Here is a 17,589-nt window from a genome sequence, read left to right on the forward strand (position 1 = left end):
TGCTTGAATTTAAAGTTGTCTTCCTACCTCTGTCTCCTCCTCACAGAAATGGTCTTTTTGTCTTACTGGTTTGACCTGACTACCTGTGGTTTTTATTTCGTATGGCTACTTTTTAAACACACCTGCATTGTGGCATTTTGGGCTTATTTGCTATATATAACCACGTAGCAATTGCCTTTTGACCTATTCTCTTTTGTTTGGGTGCCTTTTTGCATGTAGAATATCCAGATTGCTAGCCTTTATAATAGAGACTTTTCCCCTCCCCTTTTAGTGTCATTTTAGCCTAAGAAGGCCTTTTTCAGAGTTACCATCCTTCCTCTTGAAAACACTCTCATTACAATGGTTCCTGTTTTCCATTCATGTAAGTTGGTCACATCTGCTCCTGGCTCTGTAACCAGGCACTTTGCACTAAAAATCAGCTAAAATGTACTTGGAGACAGAAAACTGAGAAAGAGGCTTGCAAAATGACCTCGGAACAGAAAACATGTCATTCGTTGCTGCTTATTCTCTGGACTCATTTAGCACATCCCTCAGCAGGTAGTTGCTCCCCCTGCCTCTGCCTGACATCAGTGTGGCTGATTTCTTTGTTCCTGCTGCGGTGGGTAATACTGACCTGTTCATCCTCGCTGAACCCTGGACCAGCAGCTGGAACAATGTGAATGTATGCGGTGATGCTCTGGTCTCCTCCCATTCTGTACTGCTACAAATTGTTATACTGGGTGATGGGCAATGCCATATGTGTGTAGATCATATGGTATTTTCTCCTCAAATCTACAGTTGGCTTGTTCATCATACGTTGCAATATTTTGTTATGTGCGTGTAAGTTCCGTTTGTCTTTTGGAAGGTGTTTTTATTTGCTACGATTAGAGGAGCGGAAAACTTCATTTTGCAATGAACAGTTGGTAGTAGTAAAGAATACGACATAATGCTATAGATTCAACTGAATATAGCCCTTGAAAGGAAAATGTTAAAATGATATCTAAATCTTTATTGTTAAGGAATCTGGCAATGTAACTTGTGGGTCATTTTCATTAACATCAATATGGATACTGAAGCTTGGAAAACTTGCCTCCCAAAGAGTTATGTTTTCATGAGCACTGAATTTTGCCTTCAAAGAGGGAGAAGTGCATTAAATGCATGCTAATTTTGAGTTTTGCAGCAACTTGAGTGCTAACTTGAAGTCTGGGTCTGTATCCACATTTTGCATTCTTAACATTCATCTTGGTATAATATTTTTAAATACTTTAAACAGCAGATGTGCATTGCTTATAGATTTGTGTAAATGTTGGTGCATTGTATACAAAATAAGTCTCCCATACAATGATCTGTTGACATTATTCTCTGTTGCTTAGCTTCAGACAGTAAAGTCATGACATGTGCTGCTGTTTGGAGGATGCCGAAGGAATTGGAATCAGGCAGTCATGAATCCCCTGATGATTCATCAAGCAACACTCAAACCCTGGAGCTACTCTGTCACCTTGACAACACAGCCCATGGCAATATGGCCTGGTAGGATTCTGCATATTTTATACTCCTACAAAAAGCCTAAAGCTTAGACCTGGGCTGTTAGTTTTGTGCAGATTTATATTGTAGAAGCTGTGCTATACCCTTTAAAACTCTTCCATCTTTTTAAAAAAAAAAAAGTATAAATTGGATTTTTAATCCCAGATGTTTCATAGATTAAAAACATTTATTATCATCCTGCAACCACATATGGAGTAACAGCCTGTGTGCTGTTTTAATGTGTTTCTCCCCACCTGCCCCCATCTAAAACCTTTGTTGCACAAAGGTATAACACTTAGCATTTCAGTCTTTTTATGGAATATAAATTTGATGTCGCACTTCAGTTTTTGTTTTTCAGTCTTCACTCAGCTGATTTGGAATAAGTGCAATTAATTTGTTGTTTGCTAAGGATAAGAATTCAGTATATTATGTGATGCCTGTTTAACTACTCTTTTCTGTTGCCTAACAAAAGACAAGGAGAGCTACAGTACTGCAGAGGGTATTACAGAGGTTTGTTTTCCTTTCCTTTCTGTTATTTAAAAGAAAGTTAAATTCTTCTGTTGTGTATTTGCAAGTGTTTTGCTTTATGGGTATGTATGTGACATGTTCCCACTGCTTCCTGAACAGATGCAGGGCAAAGAAACATTAATACATTCAGTCCATATTTTACCAAATAAAATTTTGCTTGATGTAATTTTGGGACCACCTGACCATCTTCCACTGGCAGGAGAGGTTGAAACCATAAGAATATGGTCTGCTGTAGTACCAGGAATGTCTGTCTGTCAGAAAGAATATGGAGTAGGTGATCATGCAAGTTGTACAGTCCCCTTCATAATTATTAGAGAATTTTAAGAGTAAAATGTGGAATAACACAGCAGGTTTTCGTAAATGAAATGTGACAACTCTGAACTGGAACTAAATGAGGATAATGCAACATCTACGTTGGATATTGTAGTGTCTTACATGAGAGTGGAAAAGGGCCTCTTTGGTTTCTGTATTCAGACACCTACTGTGTAAGGTATCCATCATAATCTCATTATACTTAAATATATTCTAGTAGGAATAATTGTAAATTATATCAAAGGAGAACAATACTTGAAATCAGTCTCAGTTCCTTTACAAAACCTGACTGCATAGAAATTTTTATTCATTATCTAGATAGTAAAAAAAAAAATAGAAGTAACAATTCTGCTTTATTTCTTCATTTCATTACATTTTATCTTCTTGTGTTGTTTTTTCTCTTCTGTTAAGAAAGCCTGATAGCTGAAAATTTATCTAATTTCTGTTTCTAGTATCAGGTACTAGGGAACTCAAGGGGACTTGTTTTTCCAGGTCTGGTATGTCAGGTATTGGTTTTGCACAATTGTTTACTGTCATTAAGAACTAATCCTGTGTTTCCCAACCTTTATCTCATCACCTTTGTGGAATTCTGTGCTCAAATGTCTCTGAAGTTTTTCTTAAACCTTAGCAGTGACATATTTAATACCAGTTCTCTTCTGTTAACCAAGGCCAAAGAAGCATTTCCAATTCATTGTGACTAAAATCCTAAACTTTCCGTGCATGTGTCTGAACACTGTGCCCTTCTCCTTCAAGATCTTTTGAAATAATTTTCTGGTCTTGGCAAATTCTTTGGCAAAAATCTGATCTCCAAGATATTGTGGGCAAGTGAAAAAGAAATGTGCATTCTATGGTTCTATTTTATCTGGATTGCATGAGTTATTTTGTTTAAAAATTAAGCCTAACTATTTGCTTTCAGTTACTGAGAATTTTTTTTTTTTTTAACTGCCTGTAAGCTTTGAATCTGGGACCCATTAGAATTTTTACTCAAACACTTGCATGGCATAAAGAGAGTTCAGAAAATTAAGGAGATATTTAAATTAGGCAAACAAATAGGCCTATTAATTGCTCTGTTTGGTTTAAGCTCAAGACTTTTTTTTTGTCCTCTACCTACTATTCCTCATATGAGCCAAAATGCAAAGATTTTGACTGCAAAGTTCCCAAGTGCATTAATTACAGACTGAAAAACCCCAGAGATAAATGGGGATTTGTGGTGTTCTTTTTTTTTTCTTAAAAAACAAAAAGCTTTTTCCATAAATTCATTTCGTAGATAATGTATGTATTCACACAGTGTACACATACATAACCACAGGTATGTTGCTCTATGCAATGTTTTAAGATTCAGCAGTTAAAGGAACTTGCCATTGGGTATCTTGCAAGAAGCGGCCTAAGATACAGTCTGGATAGGAGATGCCGAGGTGGGGGAAGAAAAAAAAAATCCACTAAGTGAATCTGAAGCTCAAAAGAAGAGTGAAAATGGTGTTTTCAATAGCTCTAATACTTTGTAGTCAGGTAACATTTTGGTTTCTCATTGTGATGTTGCTAACATTAATTCTTCTGTAGTATCCCTATGTTAGGATATACATGTTAAAATTCTGCCTTAGTGTTTCATTAAAAAACCAAAACAAATAACAAGAAAAACCAACACACCACACACACCCCCCAAATATTGTTTTTGCTGTTCCTTTGAACGGGAGTGGTGATTTTCCTCAACTAGCAATGCAGATCCTAGGCTATAATTTTTTTATTTGGCACATACTTCAGATCATTGAAGAAATGTACTCAGATATTCTGTTTTGTTGGGGTTTTCTCCATAATCCAACCATTCAGATGGTCTGTTTGTTACAAACAGCGGTAAATTAGCAAGGATAGATGTTGCCATCTTTTGGAAAATCCCATATGAAAATACTTCGATTCTGTCCCTCCTCAAAGCGGATATGTGTTTCCTCTAAAATAAGTCTGCAGAGATTGCTTTTGCCCACTCCAGCTGCTTCATAAATAAGCTTATTTCAGCCCTTAATCTTTACATTAGTACATGGAAAAAACTATTGGCATGGTGTAGCTTCCAGGGGCTGGGCAGGACTTTTACCTGACAGCTCCCTGTGCTTTCCTGCCAGACATTCATACTACCGAAAAGTTTTTGCTAGGTTGACCACCTTACCGATCTTTAACAGACAAGCTGGCTATGTGATTTTTTTTTTTTTTTCCCCCTCTTCTTTCTCTCCAGGATATGTCACATCCATAATTTTAGTTTTGAGGTTTTTAAGCCCTCTTCGAGTGACAGAATGGCAATGGTGTCCCTGGCAGCAGCTCCTCCAACAGCAATATTTTGTAGAATGATAGAAGTTATGTGGCCTCTGTCTGTTAGTTTTACACAAAGATTTCCCACACCCCACCGAGTTTCATTAAGGAACTCATGTGCTGGGGGGTGATTTCTCTTCTTCTACATGTGCTGTTCTGTATATAGCAATTAACGCTGGCTGACAGTAACTTATCATCAATGTCTGCTCATGTGAAATGTGTTACTCCTCCTTACTTTGTAGTTTGTTTTTTTTTCTCTTGGTGTTAAGAAAGAAGGTGAAAACAACTTTTAATACTCATGTGGATCTTTAAACTGTACATACTTTTCCAAATAGTTTTTATTTGACTCTTTGGCCATGTTTCTTGTCCAAAACATGTTGTCAATCAATTCTGTTTCATATTAATAAATAGGTTTCAGCTCCTCAGTGGTTTGTTCCTAGAACTGATGAAAAGATTTGTCTGTGTAATAGCATCTGCAAGTACCACAAGCAGATACACAACTTCATGCTTAGTAAAGTGTTTTTTCTGGTATGGGATCTGTAGTTCAACAGGTACCGTAAACTATGCTGCCAAAACACTGCATTCCAACAGTAATTTAACTGCGCATACGCTATACCTTTTGCTATTGTAGACATGTCACAAAAAACCCTACAGTTACAATGCATTCTGCTGTCTTGGCACACATATCTTACAGGGACTTGTTCTAAAACACTTGCAAAACTGGAAAGAACTTCCAAAATGTTTTAGAATATCTATTGAATCCTCAGATATTTTAGCCATCAGTAACAGTAGGATAATTAAAATATTACTGTAAAGTATTCATTGTCGTAATGTCAGAGAACCTTAACAAAACTTTTGCAAGAGCTGTCCTATATGTAGACATGTATTTAGCACTTGAGCAATATGGGAAGGCATGGATGACACGTAATGAAGAAAAAAGGGTTTTGTATATTTGCCTTAGAGTATTGTTTGTGAGTGTTTATGCCATAATATTTAAGTATTCTTGTTTTAAGTAATCCAATATTAATTACTTCAAGGAAATACTTTCTTAATCGTTTTTTTATTCTTTAGACTGTATTTGGTGTTTCATAGAATGCCAGAAACCATGCATAACCTTTTTAGTTAAATCCAGCCCCCTAGAAAAATCTCTTCTCTCTCCTCCAAAAGAGACTAAAAGAGAATAAAACAGCCTCCTGGGTTTTCATTTAAGGAGAAAGAAAAACCAAACAGCACCCAGAAAGGAAAAAAAAAAAAAAATACTGGGAGATCAGGACTAGAGAACGACTAGAGAAGTGATTGTGCCACTGTACTCAGCGCTGGTGAGGCCGCACCTTGAATCGTGTGTTCAGTTTTGGGCCCCTCTTCATAAGGAAGACATTGAAGTACTAGAGAGAGTGCAGAGGAGGGTGACGAAGCTGGTGGGGGGCCTGGAGCACAAGTCACAAGGGTTGTGAGGCATTGGAACAGGCTGCCCAGGGAAGTGGTGGAGTCACCATCCCTGGAAGTATTTAAAAGGCATTTAGACTAGGTTCTTAGGGACATGGTTTAGTGTTAGAGTTGGCTAGGTTATGGTTGGACTCAATGACCTTCCAACTGAAATGATTCTATAAGTCTATGAGCTTTTGGTAAGCTGTGTTTTATATAGCAGAGATGTTATAAAAATATCTTAATAAACTGAAGGCACATTAGTCTTTAACAGTAGTATTCTGGTCCAACCAAACCAGTGCCGTAACTTCTAGCCTAATGGAAATCACCGTAACAGGGGAAGCCAGGGGTTATAACCCCTTTGTGTACACTGATATCATTATAACTGTATTTAAGAGCACTTAAAAGACTAGGAAATATGGCGCTTATATTTGATAACTCATTTGTCAGTTACTTGGGTTGGACAGACAAAGCAGCTGCAGACGAAACTGAGAAGAGTACTGGGACTTTTTAGAAAGGACAGGCTGGGATGATGAGGAGGAGGGTTGTCTGGTCTGTGAGAGAGCTGATGGAGCTCTGCCTGGGGAGGGATGATGAGCCAAATGAGAGCTTGTGAGTAAGGATTAATGGGCAGACCACTATGTGTGACACAGTAATAGGTGTCTGCTGCAGGCTACTTGATCAGGAAGAACAATTAGATGAGGCCTTCTACACACAGCTAGAAGTAGCCTTATATTTGCAGGGCCTGGTCCTCATGAGGGACTTCAACCACACCAGTATCTGCTGGAAGAACAACACAGCAGGGCATAAGCAATCCAGGGTGTTCCTGGAGAGCATCAATAACTTCCTGACCTGAGTGACAGAGGAGCCAATGAGGAGAGATACTCTACTGGACCTGATACTGGAAGAGCTGGTTGTGTATGGGAAGGTCAAAGGCTGCCTTGGCTGCAATGATCATGAGATGGCGGAGTTCAGGATCCTGAGGACAGAGCAGGGCAACAAACAAGGTCACAGCCCTTGACTTCAGGAAAGCAGACTTTGGCCTCTTCAGGGATCTACTTGAATAAGTCCCATGTGATAGGGCTCTAGAAGGAAGAGGGGTCCAAGAAAGCTGTTTGATTTTTCAAGGATCACGTCCTCAAAGTTCAAGAACAGTCTATCCCAACAAGCATCAAGTTGAGCAAAAATCCAGCCTATCTAGTGTATGCTGGGTATGCTAGTAAGAGGCAGACTTTAGAGGGGAAAGCAGTGTCCTAAAAAATCTAGTATACCTTTTTATGTCTTTGGAATCAGAACTCTTTCTTGAAGGATGAATTAATACTCTGCATCTGTCTGGAATAAATACAGGCAAAATTAACCCTATAATATCATTAATCAACTGTAAGGACTTGTCTCCGTTACCAAATTAGCATGGAGAACCCCCATGACCTTGGTAAGAAATTATTTCATAGCATGGATTCCAATTAGTGCTATTCGTGAGTTTCTTACTCTGGGATTTTCATGTGGGCTATCTCTCTGAACACAGAAGAAATTGGCTTTGCCTACAAGGAAGGAATTTAGGATTTCTGAAGTTATTGCAGTCTGAAGAATGGTAGGTTACACTTGTGAGATCTCTTAGCACATCCTCTACAAGAGCTGACCATGTATATAATTTGTGTATTTTATTGCTTCAAAAGTAAACACAGTAGACCATGGTTGACTGATGTTTACAATCTGAAAATGGTTAGTCACAGCTTCCTCTCTATAAACTAGGTGTTGCTATTTACTGTTTCCCTCATTTGTTCGCATAGCTTGTTCATGCTTTGCATCCACCAGTAATGACTGTCATTGTGCTGCAGGTAGATACAGAACATAGGTAAGTTGGTTAAATGACAGACTACAGATGTTAGTTCCCATCTGTAATGTTTTATGACTTGAAATGTTACCAGTGACAGCTTTTGTCAGTTAAATTCATATGTAGAGTCTGTGTAATCAATTTGCATGACTTTGCTGTTTTAAGCATTATTAATATGTAAACCGATGGCCAACCAGAGGTCTGAGATTGTTAATGAACTATGGAGGTGTTCACCTGTTGGTCACCACTTTAAATCATGAGTAGCTCAACAGGAATTTAATACTTGTTTCTACAAAATGGATATTTACAAGCTCCCACCTGAAATCAATGAGTCCCTTATCTTGCTTTCTTGTAACAAAGTCACTACCATGCTTTCTGTTAGATTGTGAACTCCTAGGATTCAGGATGTCTTTATTATGTTTACATGTTCATAAATACCTTTCCAATGCTGAAATTAATTTGGCCCATAATCAAGAATCACAGTTCTTTTTCTCACTATAAACACGTTCAACAGCAGCTGCAGTAGGCAAGGAGATACAGTGAAGTAAATACAAATATTGATAATGATCCTTTATTATTTTGCCTTCTGCTTTATCATTTTTTTTTTAAAGACTTTATGGAGTTGCCAAGATTGTAGTATGACAATTTGGAGGGGAAGAAAAAAAAGGCAAGTGAGTTTTCCATGTCACCTCCTTATTGGGTTACTCTTGTATTCATTTGTACAACAGTTTTATTTTTCTGAATGTAAAAATAATTTAAGAGCCAGGAAAAAGCCCAGCTGTCTTTGGGGTTCTCGTCCAAAATCATCTTTAACTTAATTTCTCATTCTTCTTAGCAACCTCTTAGCTAAAAAGGCACCTAACATAGATTCACCTTACCTTTAGTTTTTTTAGGAAGCTGTGGTTCTTGTTTTACTGTATCTTGAGGAGTTGGACACCAAAATATATCTCAGTGGTTGAGAATTTTGAGACAAAGCATAATTTATATGTGCTTCCTGCAGCATGGACTTCAGTATGCTACAAAATAGCTAGAATGGTTTTCATTCAGAAAAGTGGCCACTCTGTAGAACATTTGGGTGAGGAATAAGAATTGTGGGTTCCAGGGTGTCCTCAATCTTTTCTCCCTCCGCTTTGAATAATGTCCTAATCACCTAATTAGCAGAATCACCTGTATATTTAAATCATTGTACTGCAAAGAAGCAAGGATACTTGAATCCATAACACATGATTTTTTTTTGATTGGCTACGTTGAGGCTGCAGGATGTTCTCCCAAGCTACTGCATGTTTGGGTATATTTTCCATTTTGCAGTGCATGAGAATTTTCAGTCTAGCAAAATTTTTCCACTAACAGAAATAAACGGTTGTCACTTCTGTAATTATGGTTAAGCAGTAGTTAATACTTGCTTTGTCCAACACATTGTGCCTGACTGCAATTCACATCTGTGAAAGCGTTTGCATGTTGCTTTATTCTTATTTAGTCTATAATGGAGAACTTGGAATTGTTCATTTGTAAAAGCTCAGTACGTTAATAAATGATGGTGTTAACTATCTTTTCAGCATAAAGCACAGATAATAGAGTCCTTTTATGTGTGCACTTGAGTGAATATTTTAAATTATCTTTTTACTAGCAAAATGTTCTCTGTAAGATTTAATTTTTTTACCAAAAACTACTAGCTAGAAGCTAATTTGAAGCATCAGGAGTCAGATGATAACAAAACAGGGTAAAAGGCAACAAATATAATTGCTCCTCTGCTGTTTATAGATTACCTGAAGAGCAGTTATGAAGTTGACACTCTGTTTCTGAGTGGCAGCTGTGAATTTGACAATTATCTTGTCCATTTCTGAAAACTGTAAGCATCAGCAACTGTTGGTACACTCAAGAAAATGGTATTGCCTGGTTTATCTGTTTTTCCCTTTTAAAGATTATAACCACCTCTGCTATGTCTGAAAATTGTTCTACATTACAACTTCGGTTTCTGCAAAGTGTATACCTTGTATTTTCCCCTTTCTCCGTGGTTTTTGTATGTTTAAAATTCAGTCATGACTACAGACTACAGCTGAACATGTAACAAAGAGTCATTTGAGTAACCTTCACTTAGATTATAAAATCTGAGTGATCACTACAACCACACCCATAAACCAATAAATTTTCATAAAAGACAAGTTAAATAGGAGCAAAATAGGCATCTTACAAGGACAGAGTGAATGTGGAGAGACCCTTTCATTCCAAGGTATGTCAGCTGGGTTATAATTGGCTCTAATTAGCACACTGTATTCAGCTATAAAAATTCTTTACCTTGAAGCTCAGTGACAATCAAGGATGTGAAATTTCTTCCTACCTTTGAAACTATCAAAGAAAATGCTTCCAATCTAGTTTTGACAACTGGAGGTTTGATGATCAGTGCAGGAAAGGGGCAAATACGTCAACAGGCAGAAAGAATATTGATCTCTGGCTGGAAGAACTCTTTAAGAGTTAATTGGCCAAACTAGATTTAATTGTCTGTAATTAAAACTATATCTACATATATCAACACCAAATGCCACTTATGCTTTCAGTAATAGGTAAGAAAAATGGACTTAAATAAATATGATCAGAATCGACTTGAAGATTTTATTTATCCGTTCAGTATTGTGATGACACTGATGTCTTTTAATTTCACTTTGGAAAACTGGATTGTGGAAGGTTAGCTGTGGTCACATGTAGGTTATACTGCATTATTTTTTTTTATCCTCTTATATGTGTTCATAAAATGTTTTCATCTCTTTGAAGGATCTAATTGATTTATCTGTGCAGCAGGACTACATGAAATTGTGAAATACCCATGCCAGTTGGTTACTTCTCATTATTATGGACAAAATGGTGGTTGAACCTGTAATTGAAACTGCTGCATCATTTCTATTATCAACACTCATTTTCAGTTGCTTATAAGTTTTTCCAAGTCGTACCACACAACTTTAACAAGAAACACTTTCGAAGATAAAATTGGCAATACTACAGACAAAACACCCCAATTTAAAGCAAATCATAGAATCGTTCTTTTTCCATGTTCTTGTTAAAATACATTTAAAAACAAGATGGTAGCTTAATGTGCTAAATGAAGTGATTTTGTCCTAATACAAGATAGCTCATTACAAATGAACTCTTATAAGTAGTTAATCTCCATGGATTGACAACAAAATAAGGATGCAGGTCATGGTTCCAGCAGAAGATAAATGCAGAATCTTGTCCTTTCTTTGATCTGCTCTCTTGCCTTAGGGAGCAGTTCAGTGGGTGAGGGGTCAGTGAATATACCCCTAGTTATAGTTCCAGCTTTTTCAGCCACTTGCTGTTAATTTTCTTTTTTGGTGTAATCTATTTTCATTGCATAGTTTTTCTCTGCAACAGCAAATAGGTGTAGCCATCTGCCTTGTATATCTAATACTTTTTTTATTAAAAGTGCAGGGGGAAAAAAATGAACCTGTTCATGGAAGAAGCAAGAGAAATTTGTATGGAAGGTATCAGCTGAGAATGACTGAAGTTGTGTTTCACTTATGGTGTGAAAAAGTTACAGTGTCTCACTTATTTCTGTTTCCTGCAGTTTCGTATTTTCTTTTCCTTGTGTCTTATACCGTCAGATTAGATCAAATCATATGGCTTAGATCTGGGGCCAGCCAGGTCAGACCTACTGTCCTAGGAAGGCAGGAGTAATGCAAAATTGTGGATAAAACAGAAGCATGTGTAGTGTGCAGTGCCAAGTTAGGAACGTACCTGGTGGCTGCTGAATGTTGGGCTCACTTGCTGTGCCTACTCATGCAACCTTCTGTCATTTCTTCAAACCAAATGCTGAATTGATTCATGCAAAAAGCTAAACTGACTAGAAAATTGACTTCTAGTGATGAATTCTTGACAAACCTTGACATACTTCTTCATATGTGCACTAGGGATGAGAACAGCACATCAAATGCCTTTGAATGACTTAAGGTTTTGTCTAGAGAGGGGAGGAAGTTTCTCCATGTAGCTATTCATAGTGAAGTTGTCATCTCTGCCTTCAGCAATATTGTCACTAAAAGATGATTCAGAGGTTGCACAACTTTCTTTTAAAAGTGCTGGGTATGAAAGCCTGTTATCGTCAAATGACAAGTATTATTCCTTTAACCTTACTGATGCCTGTAGCAAAATTAGAGTTATAGTGCATATAGAAGAGGAAGCTCTGGGGGGACCTTATAGCAGCCTTACAGTACCTAAAGGGGACCTACAAGAAAGCTGGAGACAGAATTTTGACAAGGGTATGGAGTGATAGGATGAGGGGTAATGGCTTTAAACTGAAAGAGGGTGGATTAGATATAAGGAAGAAATTCTTCCCCATGAGGCTGGTGAGGCACTGGAACAGGCTGCCCAGAGAAGCTGTGGATGCCCCATCCCTGGAAGTGTTCAAGGGCAGGTTGGATGAGGCTTGAGCAACCTGGTCTAGTGGAAGGTGTCCTTGAACATGGCAGGGGGGTTGGAAATACCTGGCCTTTTGCATCCCTTCCAACTCCAACTGTTCCATGATACTCAGCTGTGCTGTCCGTGCCAACTGGCTTGAATATGCTGCTTCTCATAGGCAGAAGTAGAGATGAGGACTGATTTCTTGCATTCCTTCATGTATGACACAGAACTGGTGAACTGCAGATAAAAAGTGTATGTCATTGAGTCATGGTGACAGCTGTTGAACTGGAAAGGGTTTGCACCAAGCTCTGAGGCTTATGATTTTTTGCGCATCTTCAAAAAGGTTGCACTACAATACATATGAAGAAGAACTTTGAGGTTTCAAGGTAAAGCACTCAAAAGTAAGTGTATGTCAAGGTCTGTTTTGTTTTGTTTTTCTGTATATGTATGCAGAATGACCTCTCTACAAGGATGTAATCACTGTTTTGCATAATTACTGTATGATTCAATATGCAGAATGGATGGCAAATGGAGTAAGGATTTTCAGCAGCTTTCTCTTTATGGGTAGGCTAGCATCTAGGGAAGATGGATTGCATTCCTTTTTCTGACAGATTTAGATGGGATGTCAAAGGACACTAGGAAAAAAAAATATGTGTACATTAGCACTGACTAAAAGCTTCCATAAGGAAGCCTAGGTCTGATATCACATAGCTCTTAAGTAGCTGATGCTGCAATAATGTTTAGCTAGTATGTGTAAAAATTGCTAGATTGCTAGTTAGTGGTGGATTTTGCAGTTAAAATGTGATGGATTTCAGCTGAAGGAAACCATCAGGAATATGGTTTCATATGTTTTGGAATAGATGAAGTCCACAGAGTTAAAATGGCTTGCCTAGTGCATTTTCTGATTGGTTTTAATGTTAGGTTGTGTGTTTGTTTTGTTTTTTTGTTTTACAGTGTTATGTGGGAACCAATGGGAGATGGTAAAAAGATTATTTCACTGGCTGATAATAACATATTATTGTGGGATTTGCAGGAAAGTTCAGCTGAAGCTGTGGTAAGAATTATTTTTTTTTTTTTTTTTACAAATCATGATATACTTGACTGTAGTACGAACAACAACATCCACTACCCTAGAATTTGCTGATTTTTAAACTTCTCCTTCAGAAATATCTTGCTGCCTTTAACATGGGTGGGGGAAATGAATATCAGTTGTCTTGAATATGAGTGTTTAAGAGTAGGCCACTTAGTATTTTGTATCTGTTGCTAGAGGTTAAATATTTTCATTTTTTTAGAGTTGCCCTTAATTTCCTGCTGGTTTAACAATGAATAATGTAAAATAAAGCAATGCTAATTGGGTGAATGCGTATGAGGGGAAAAACTGGTCGTCAGTAAAGCCAAAGATTATTGAATTTAGGTAACAGTATATTAACTCATGTTGGTTAATACCCTGCAGCCTTCTACTTAATTTACAGCCTTTGTATGTATGAGCGTAATATACATTTCTCTGTTGTCTGCGTACTGCTTTCTCAGTATGAGAATCTTGTAATGAATTCCAAACTTTTTAAAAAATATTTTATTTGCTGGGGATTTATTTACTAAAATTTTGCATGTCGTGTCTTCCTTTCACTATTCTGTTCTTCAAAACTAACCTCCATGCTCTGTCACACATATTTGTGAATGTAACTATGATTTCCATTTTCTTTCTTTTCCATTGCTAGAATTGGAAGATGTTCCCCCTCATTTCAGAGGGGTTGGACTAGGTGGCCTTTAAAGGTTCCTTCCAACCCAAACTATTCTATGATTCTGTTAATTCTGATCTGCATAACTTTGGAGAGGACTAGACTCTTCTCCAAACCGTGTAATCTCAGCTTGGTTTTGGAAGTCATTATTTCTGTCCTCAAAGCAATATTCAGCTTGCTGATCCCTTCAGTATTTTAGTTAGCATTCCTTACCTGTTTACTTGTATCAAATATAAAAAATGTCACAAGAAAAAAACAAAAATTGTGCATCAAAAAACCTACTTCATCTAATGAAGCTAAGACTATGAAACTAGATATATCAACCCTTGACTGGCACCTTTAGATAGGAACATTTTGAAACGTCTGTTAAAAAATGTAGTTTATGGAAGTTAGGAGTGTCATTTGAAATTTTTACAGTCAGATTGTCCAGAAACCTGATGCAGAATTTGATTTCTCTATATTTCTGTCTAAAATAATGTGGTATCTTATACAAGTGCATTGTAAATTAGGATTGCTTGTGATTAAAATTTTACCTGGAACTGTTTACCATTATCAGTTTTCCTTCTCAGCAGTTTTGAGTTACTCTTAGATGATATTTGCTTCATCACTAGGTCAGTGACCACTTTTAAAGTGAAGTTTTAATAGTGAAAGTTCATGGAAGCTTTGACTCAGAAAACATCTCTACACATCTAGATCTTAAGCCAGGTGAATCTCATCTAAGGTGATGGGTATTGCTGCATTCCTGTTGAATTTTTGTCTGCAACAAATTTATCGAAAACATGTCTGTGGGTTCCTGAGTTAATCAGAGTCCAGCTGAACAAGACTGAGGAAAACATGAGCATCTCTTTAAAATGCCTACCATAGACTTTCTAGTACTTACTATGATGGCAACATGAAGTTCAGTATCACAGGCTTTTTCCAGCCTAGAATCAACTGCTGTGTATTTCTGAAATCTTTGAAGATTACATCCTTCCTAAGAGATTAACTGCCTGTTAGAATCAGTAGAAGGCTGAAAACCAATAACTGTTATTCTGTAACAATTTTAGATTTACAAAAAATTATGTAGGACTGACAAGTTACAGGAGCAATGAGGAAAAATAAGAAATATCTAATTACTGAGATGACTTTCTGTTTAAAAAAATAAGCAAACACAAACAAATATCACTCTACCCCATCCTTTGCTGCTATGGTATTTACAATGTGAGAAAAACAGATAGCATGGGTAGGGGTAAGCAATAAATATGTTTTCCATTTGGTTATCACCATGTGCAAGAGTTTGTAGGCCAATAAGCTGTTGGTGAAATAGTGATTTCTTTCTCTGTCTATCCTGTTTATAAGGGATTGTTGAATGCAGAATATGTCATAACCCCGAAAAACACGTAATTCCTATTTTAATGCTTTTTGGTCAGAGTGTAAAAACATACTTTTCCAGGATATTAATAAAAAGAGCTTTTTGGTCCTAGAAAACAGGTACGGAACAGCCTACAGGAAAAAAAAAAAAAAAGTCTCTCACCAGCATTAAAAAGGATTCCGGAAGAGAGACCATGGAAACTGTTCACAGTTCCATTGGAGGTTGTAGCTGATTATGGTGCTATGTAGCAAATTCCTGCCAGGAAGTCCAACTTTAGTTTATATGCAGATACACAGGATGATTATTTAAATCATAAAAATCATTGTGTTTATTCATTGGGATAAAGGTTGTCCATTTTTTGTATGTCTTAGCCACCTGATGACTTATTACCTACCATACTGTTTGGTTCTAGCAGATGGTGACAAAGCAGTAAGTAGCTAGCAAACGTATATGTTCTGCAGAGGGGAAAAAGTCTTTACAAAATATTCTCATTCCTACAGACTTATAACTGAAATAACAATGTATGTGTGTGTGTGTATACATTATTTGAACTGAATAAATCAATAGCCCAGGATGAAGATAATAAAAATGTCAGTGTGTTCCGATTTTTTTTTTTTTTTTTTTTTTTGTCAAAACCATGAATGGTGTTCAAGTTGAATGACATTGTCATCATTAACTAAAAGTAGGATCTGGTCCATTGTATGTGTATCAGGAGGTGTTCATTACACTGGTGCAGCACTGAGCTGCTTGTTTTAAGAACAAATTTCAATTGCTACCCTTTGGGCTAAGTATGCATTTTAGACAATATTAATTTTAATGGCAAGAAGTAAACCTCTTGCTACCTTTTATGGACTTTTCATGTTTGTGAAAAAATTCACATAAAACTCAGTTGTAGTATTAGTGAAAACCTAAAAATATATGCGTCTTTAAAATTTTGCAGATGCCAAAATTTCTGCTTGTCTACACTGATCAAAACTAAGTCTTTTATTGGGAGCATCTCCTCTATCTGCCTGGGATTTACAAGTCGTTTTGTTTGATTAGAATTAGCCTGAAAAAATTTAGGGTTCCTGATATTTTCAGAGTTGCTTTGTAAAGAAATTACTGGTGTGTTCATTCTCTGAATTATCTGGTCAACCTGCTAGAGGAAATATCTACTAACCATAACTTACTATACAGTTTTGTGGTGGGTTTTTTGTTGTTTTTGTTTTCTTTCCTTTCATCATTTTTTGCTAACTTTTTTCTTCATTACAGTATTTAATACGGAAAGATCTGCTTCCATTTGTGTTAAGACAAGCTTCTCCTGTCCTTTTGATCACTCTCCTTATTATTATTTTGAGGACATTACCTTCTGGGGTGAAACTAATCTTATGCTCACTGCATCATTACCTTTCACAATTAAATTAGCTATTCTTTGCCATTTATAATCATTAGCTGAACCCAAGAGAAGCCCAGCCAATCCACAAGGTCTGGGTAAAGATGGCAGTTAATATTTCTGTATATAGACTTCAGGTCAGATGTTACCAAATCACTAAAACTCTTCCTTGGGTAAATGCAGTATGTTTGGAATGGCAGATGAAATGAAGATGTTAAAATACAGATGTTTTTCTATTTGTCTTATGATTTCACAAAGAGGAGGAGTAGAGGTGGTGTTTTGATATTTTTTTTCCAAATGATTAATTAGATTATTCTTAGATTTCATGTCCCTTCTGGATTCTTTATTAGCATTTAATGCATAGATGATGTTAATTCAGAACAACAGAAAATATCTGGCAGTGACATTCCAGGTAAGAAAGAACATCTTATGGGGAAGATTTCACAGTATATCTGGATGAAAGTAGCATGTACAAATATAGAAGGATGTTAGGAATAAGCATAAGATGCTTTCTTGGCAAGACGGCTGCTGTTCCTCAAGGCAGGAAATACACTGTGGAATTTAGTGGAGAACTTTGTAGAGTGCCCCGTGATTGCTGCAACTAGAAAAAACATAGATTAATTAAAGGAGGGCAAAAAAACTGTCTGAAGGAAAATGAAAGAGAAATTACTGGATCAGAAGGAGGATTGAAGACCAGTTCTTAACGAGTTGGTGTTGTGATCGATTTTGTTTAATGGTTTCCTTGATGACAGCATAGAAGTAGGAGTGGAAGGATGAAAGTTGCTGATGACAGAAACTTGGAACGCATCATCAGTATATA

The 17,589-nt window shown here is 36.9% G+C and overlaps 2 protein-coding genes across 4 annotated transcripts in view; one reads left to right on the forward strand and one right to left on the reverse strand.

The window, feature by feature from the left end:
- RPS7 (ribosomal protein S7) overlaps positions 1-17,589 on the reverse strand; it is a 488,774-nt gene that overhangs the window by 128,836 nt on the left and 342,349 nt on the right. The gene's annotated exons all lie outside the window — the stretch shown is intronic.
- The window catches only part of EIPR1 (EARP complex and GARP complex interacting protein 1), an 84,750-nt gene that overhangs the window by 41,594 nt on the left and 25,567 nt on the right, over positions 1-17,589 (forward strand). For 2 of the 3 annotated variants that reach the window (XM_065632790.1, XM_065632789.1), the window contains exons 4-5: positions 1,353-1,509; positions 13,262-13,361. In XM_065632790.1, the coding sequence (XP_065488862.1) occupies positions 1,353-1,509; positions 13,262-13,361 (257 nt within the window). Of the gene's footprint in view, positions 1-1,352; positions 1,510-11,325; positions 11,395-13,261; positions 13,362-17,589 lie in introns of those variants that run through there. The other variant, XM_065632791.1, reaches the window with a different exon arrangement.

Source organism: Caloenas nicobarica, chromosome 3, assembly GCF_036013445.1.
Source record: "Caloenas nicobarica isolate bCalNic1 chromosome 3, bCalNic1.hap1, whole genome shotgun sequence".
Taxonomy (NCBI): domain Eukaryota; kingdom Metazoa; phylum Chordata; class Aves; order Columbiformes; family Columbidae; genus Caloenas; species Caloenas nicobarica.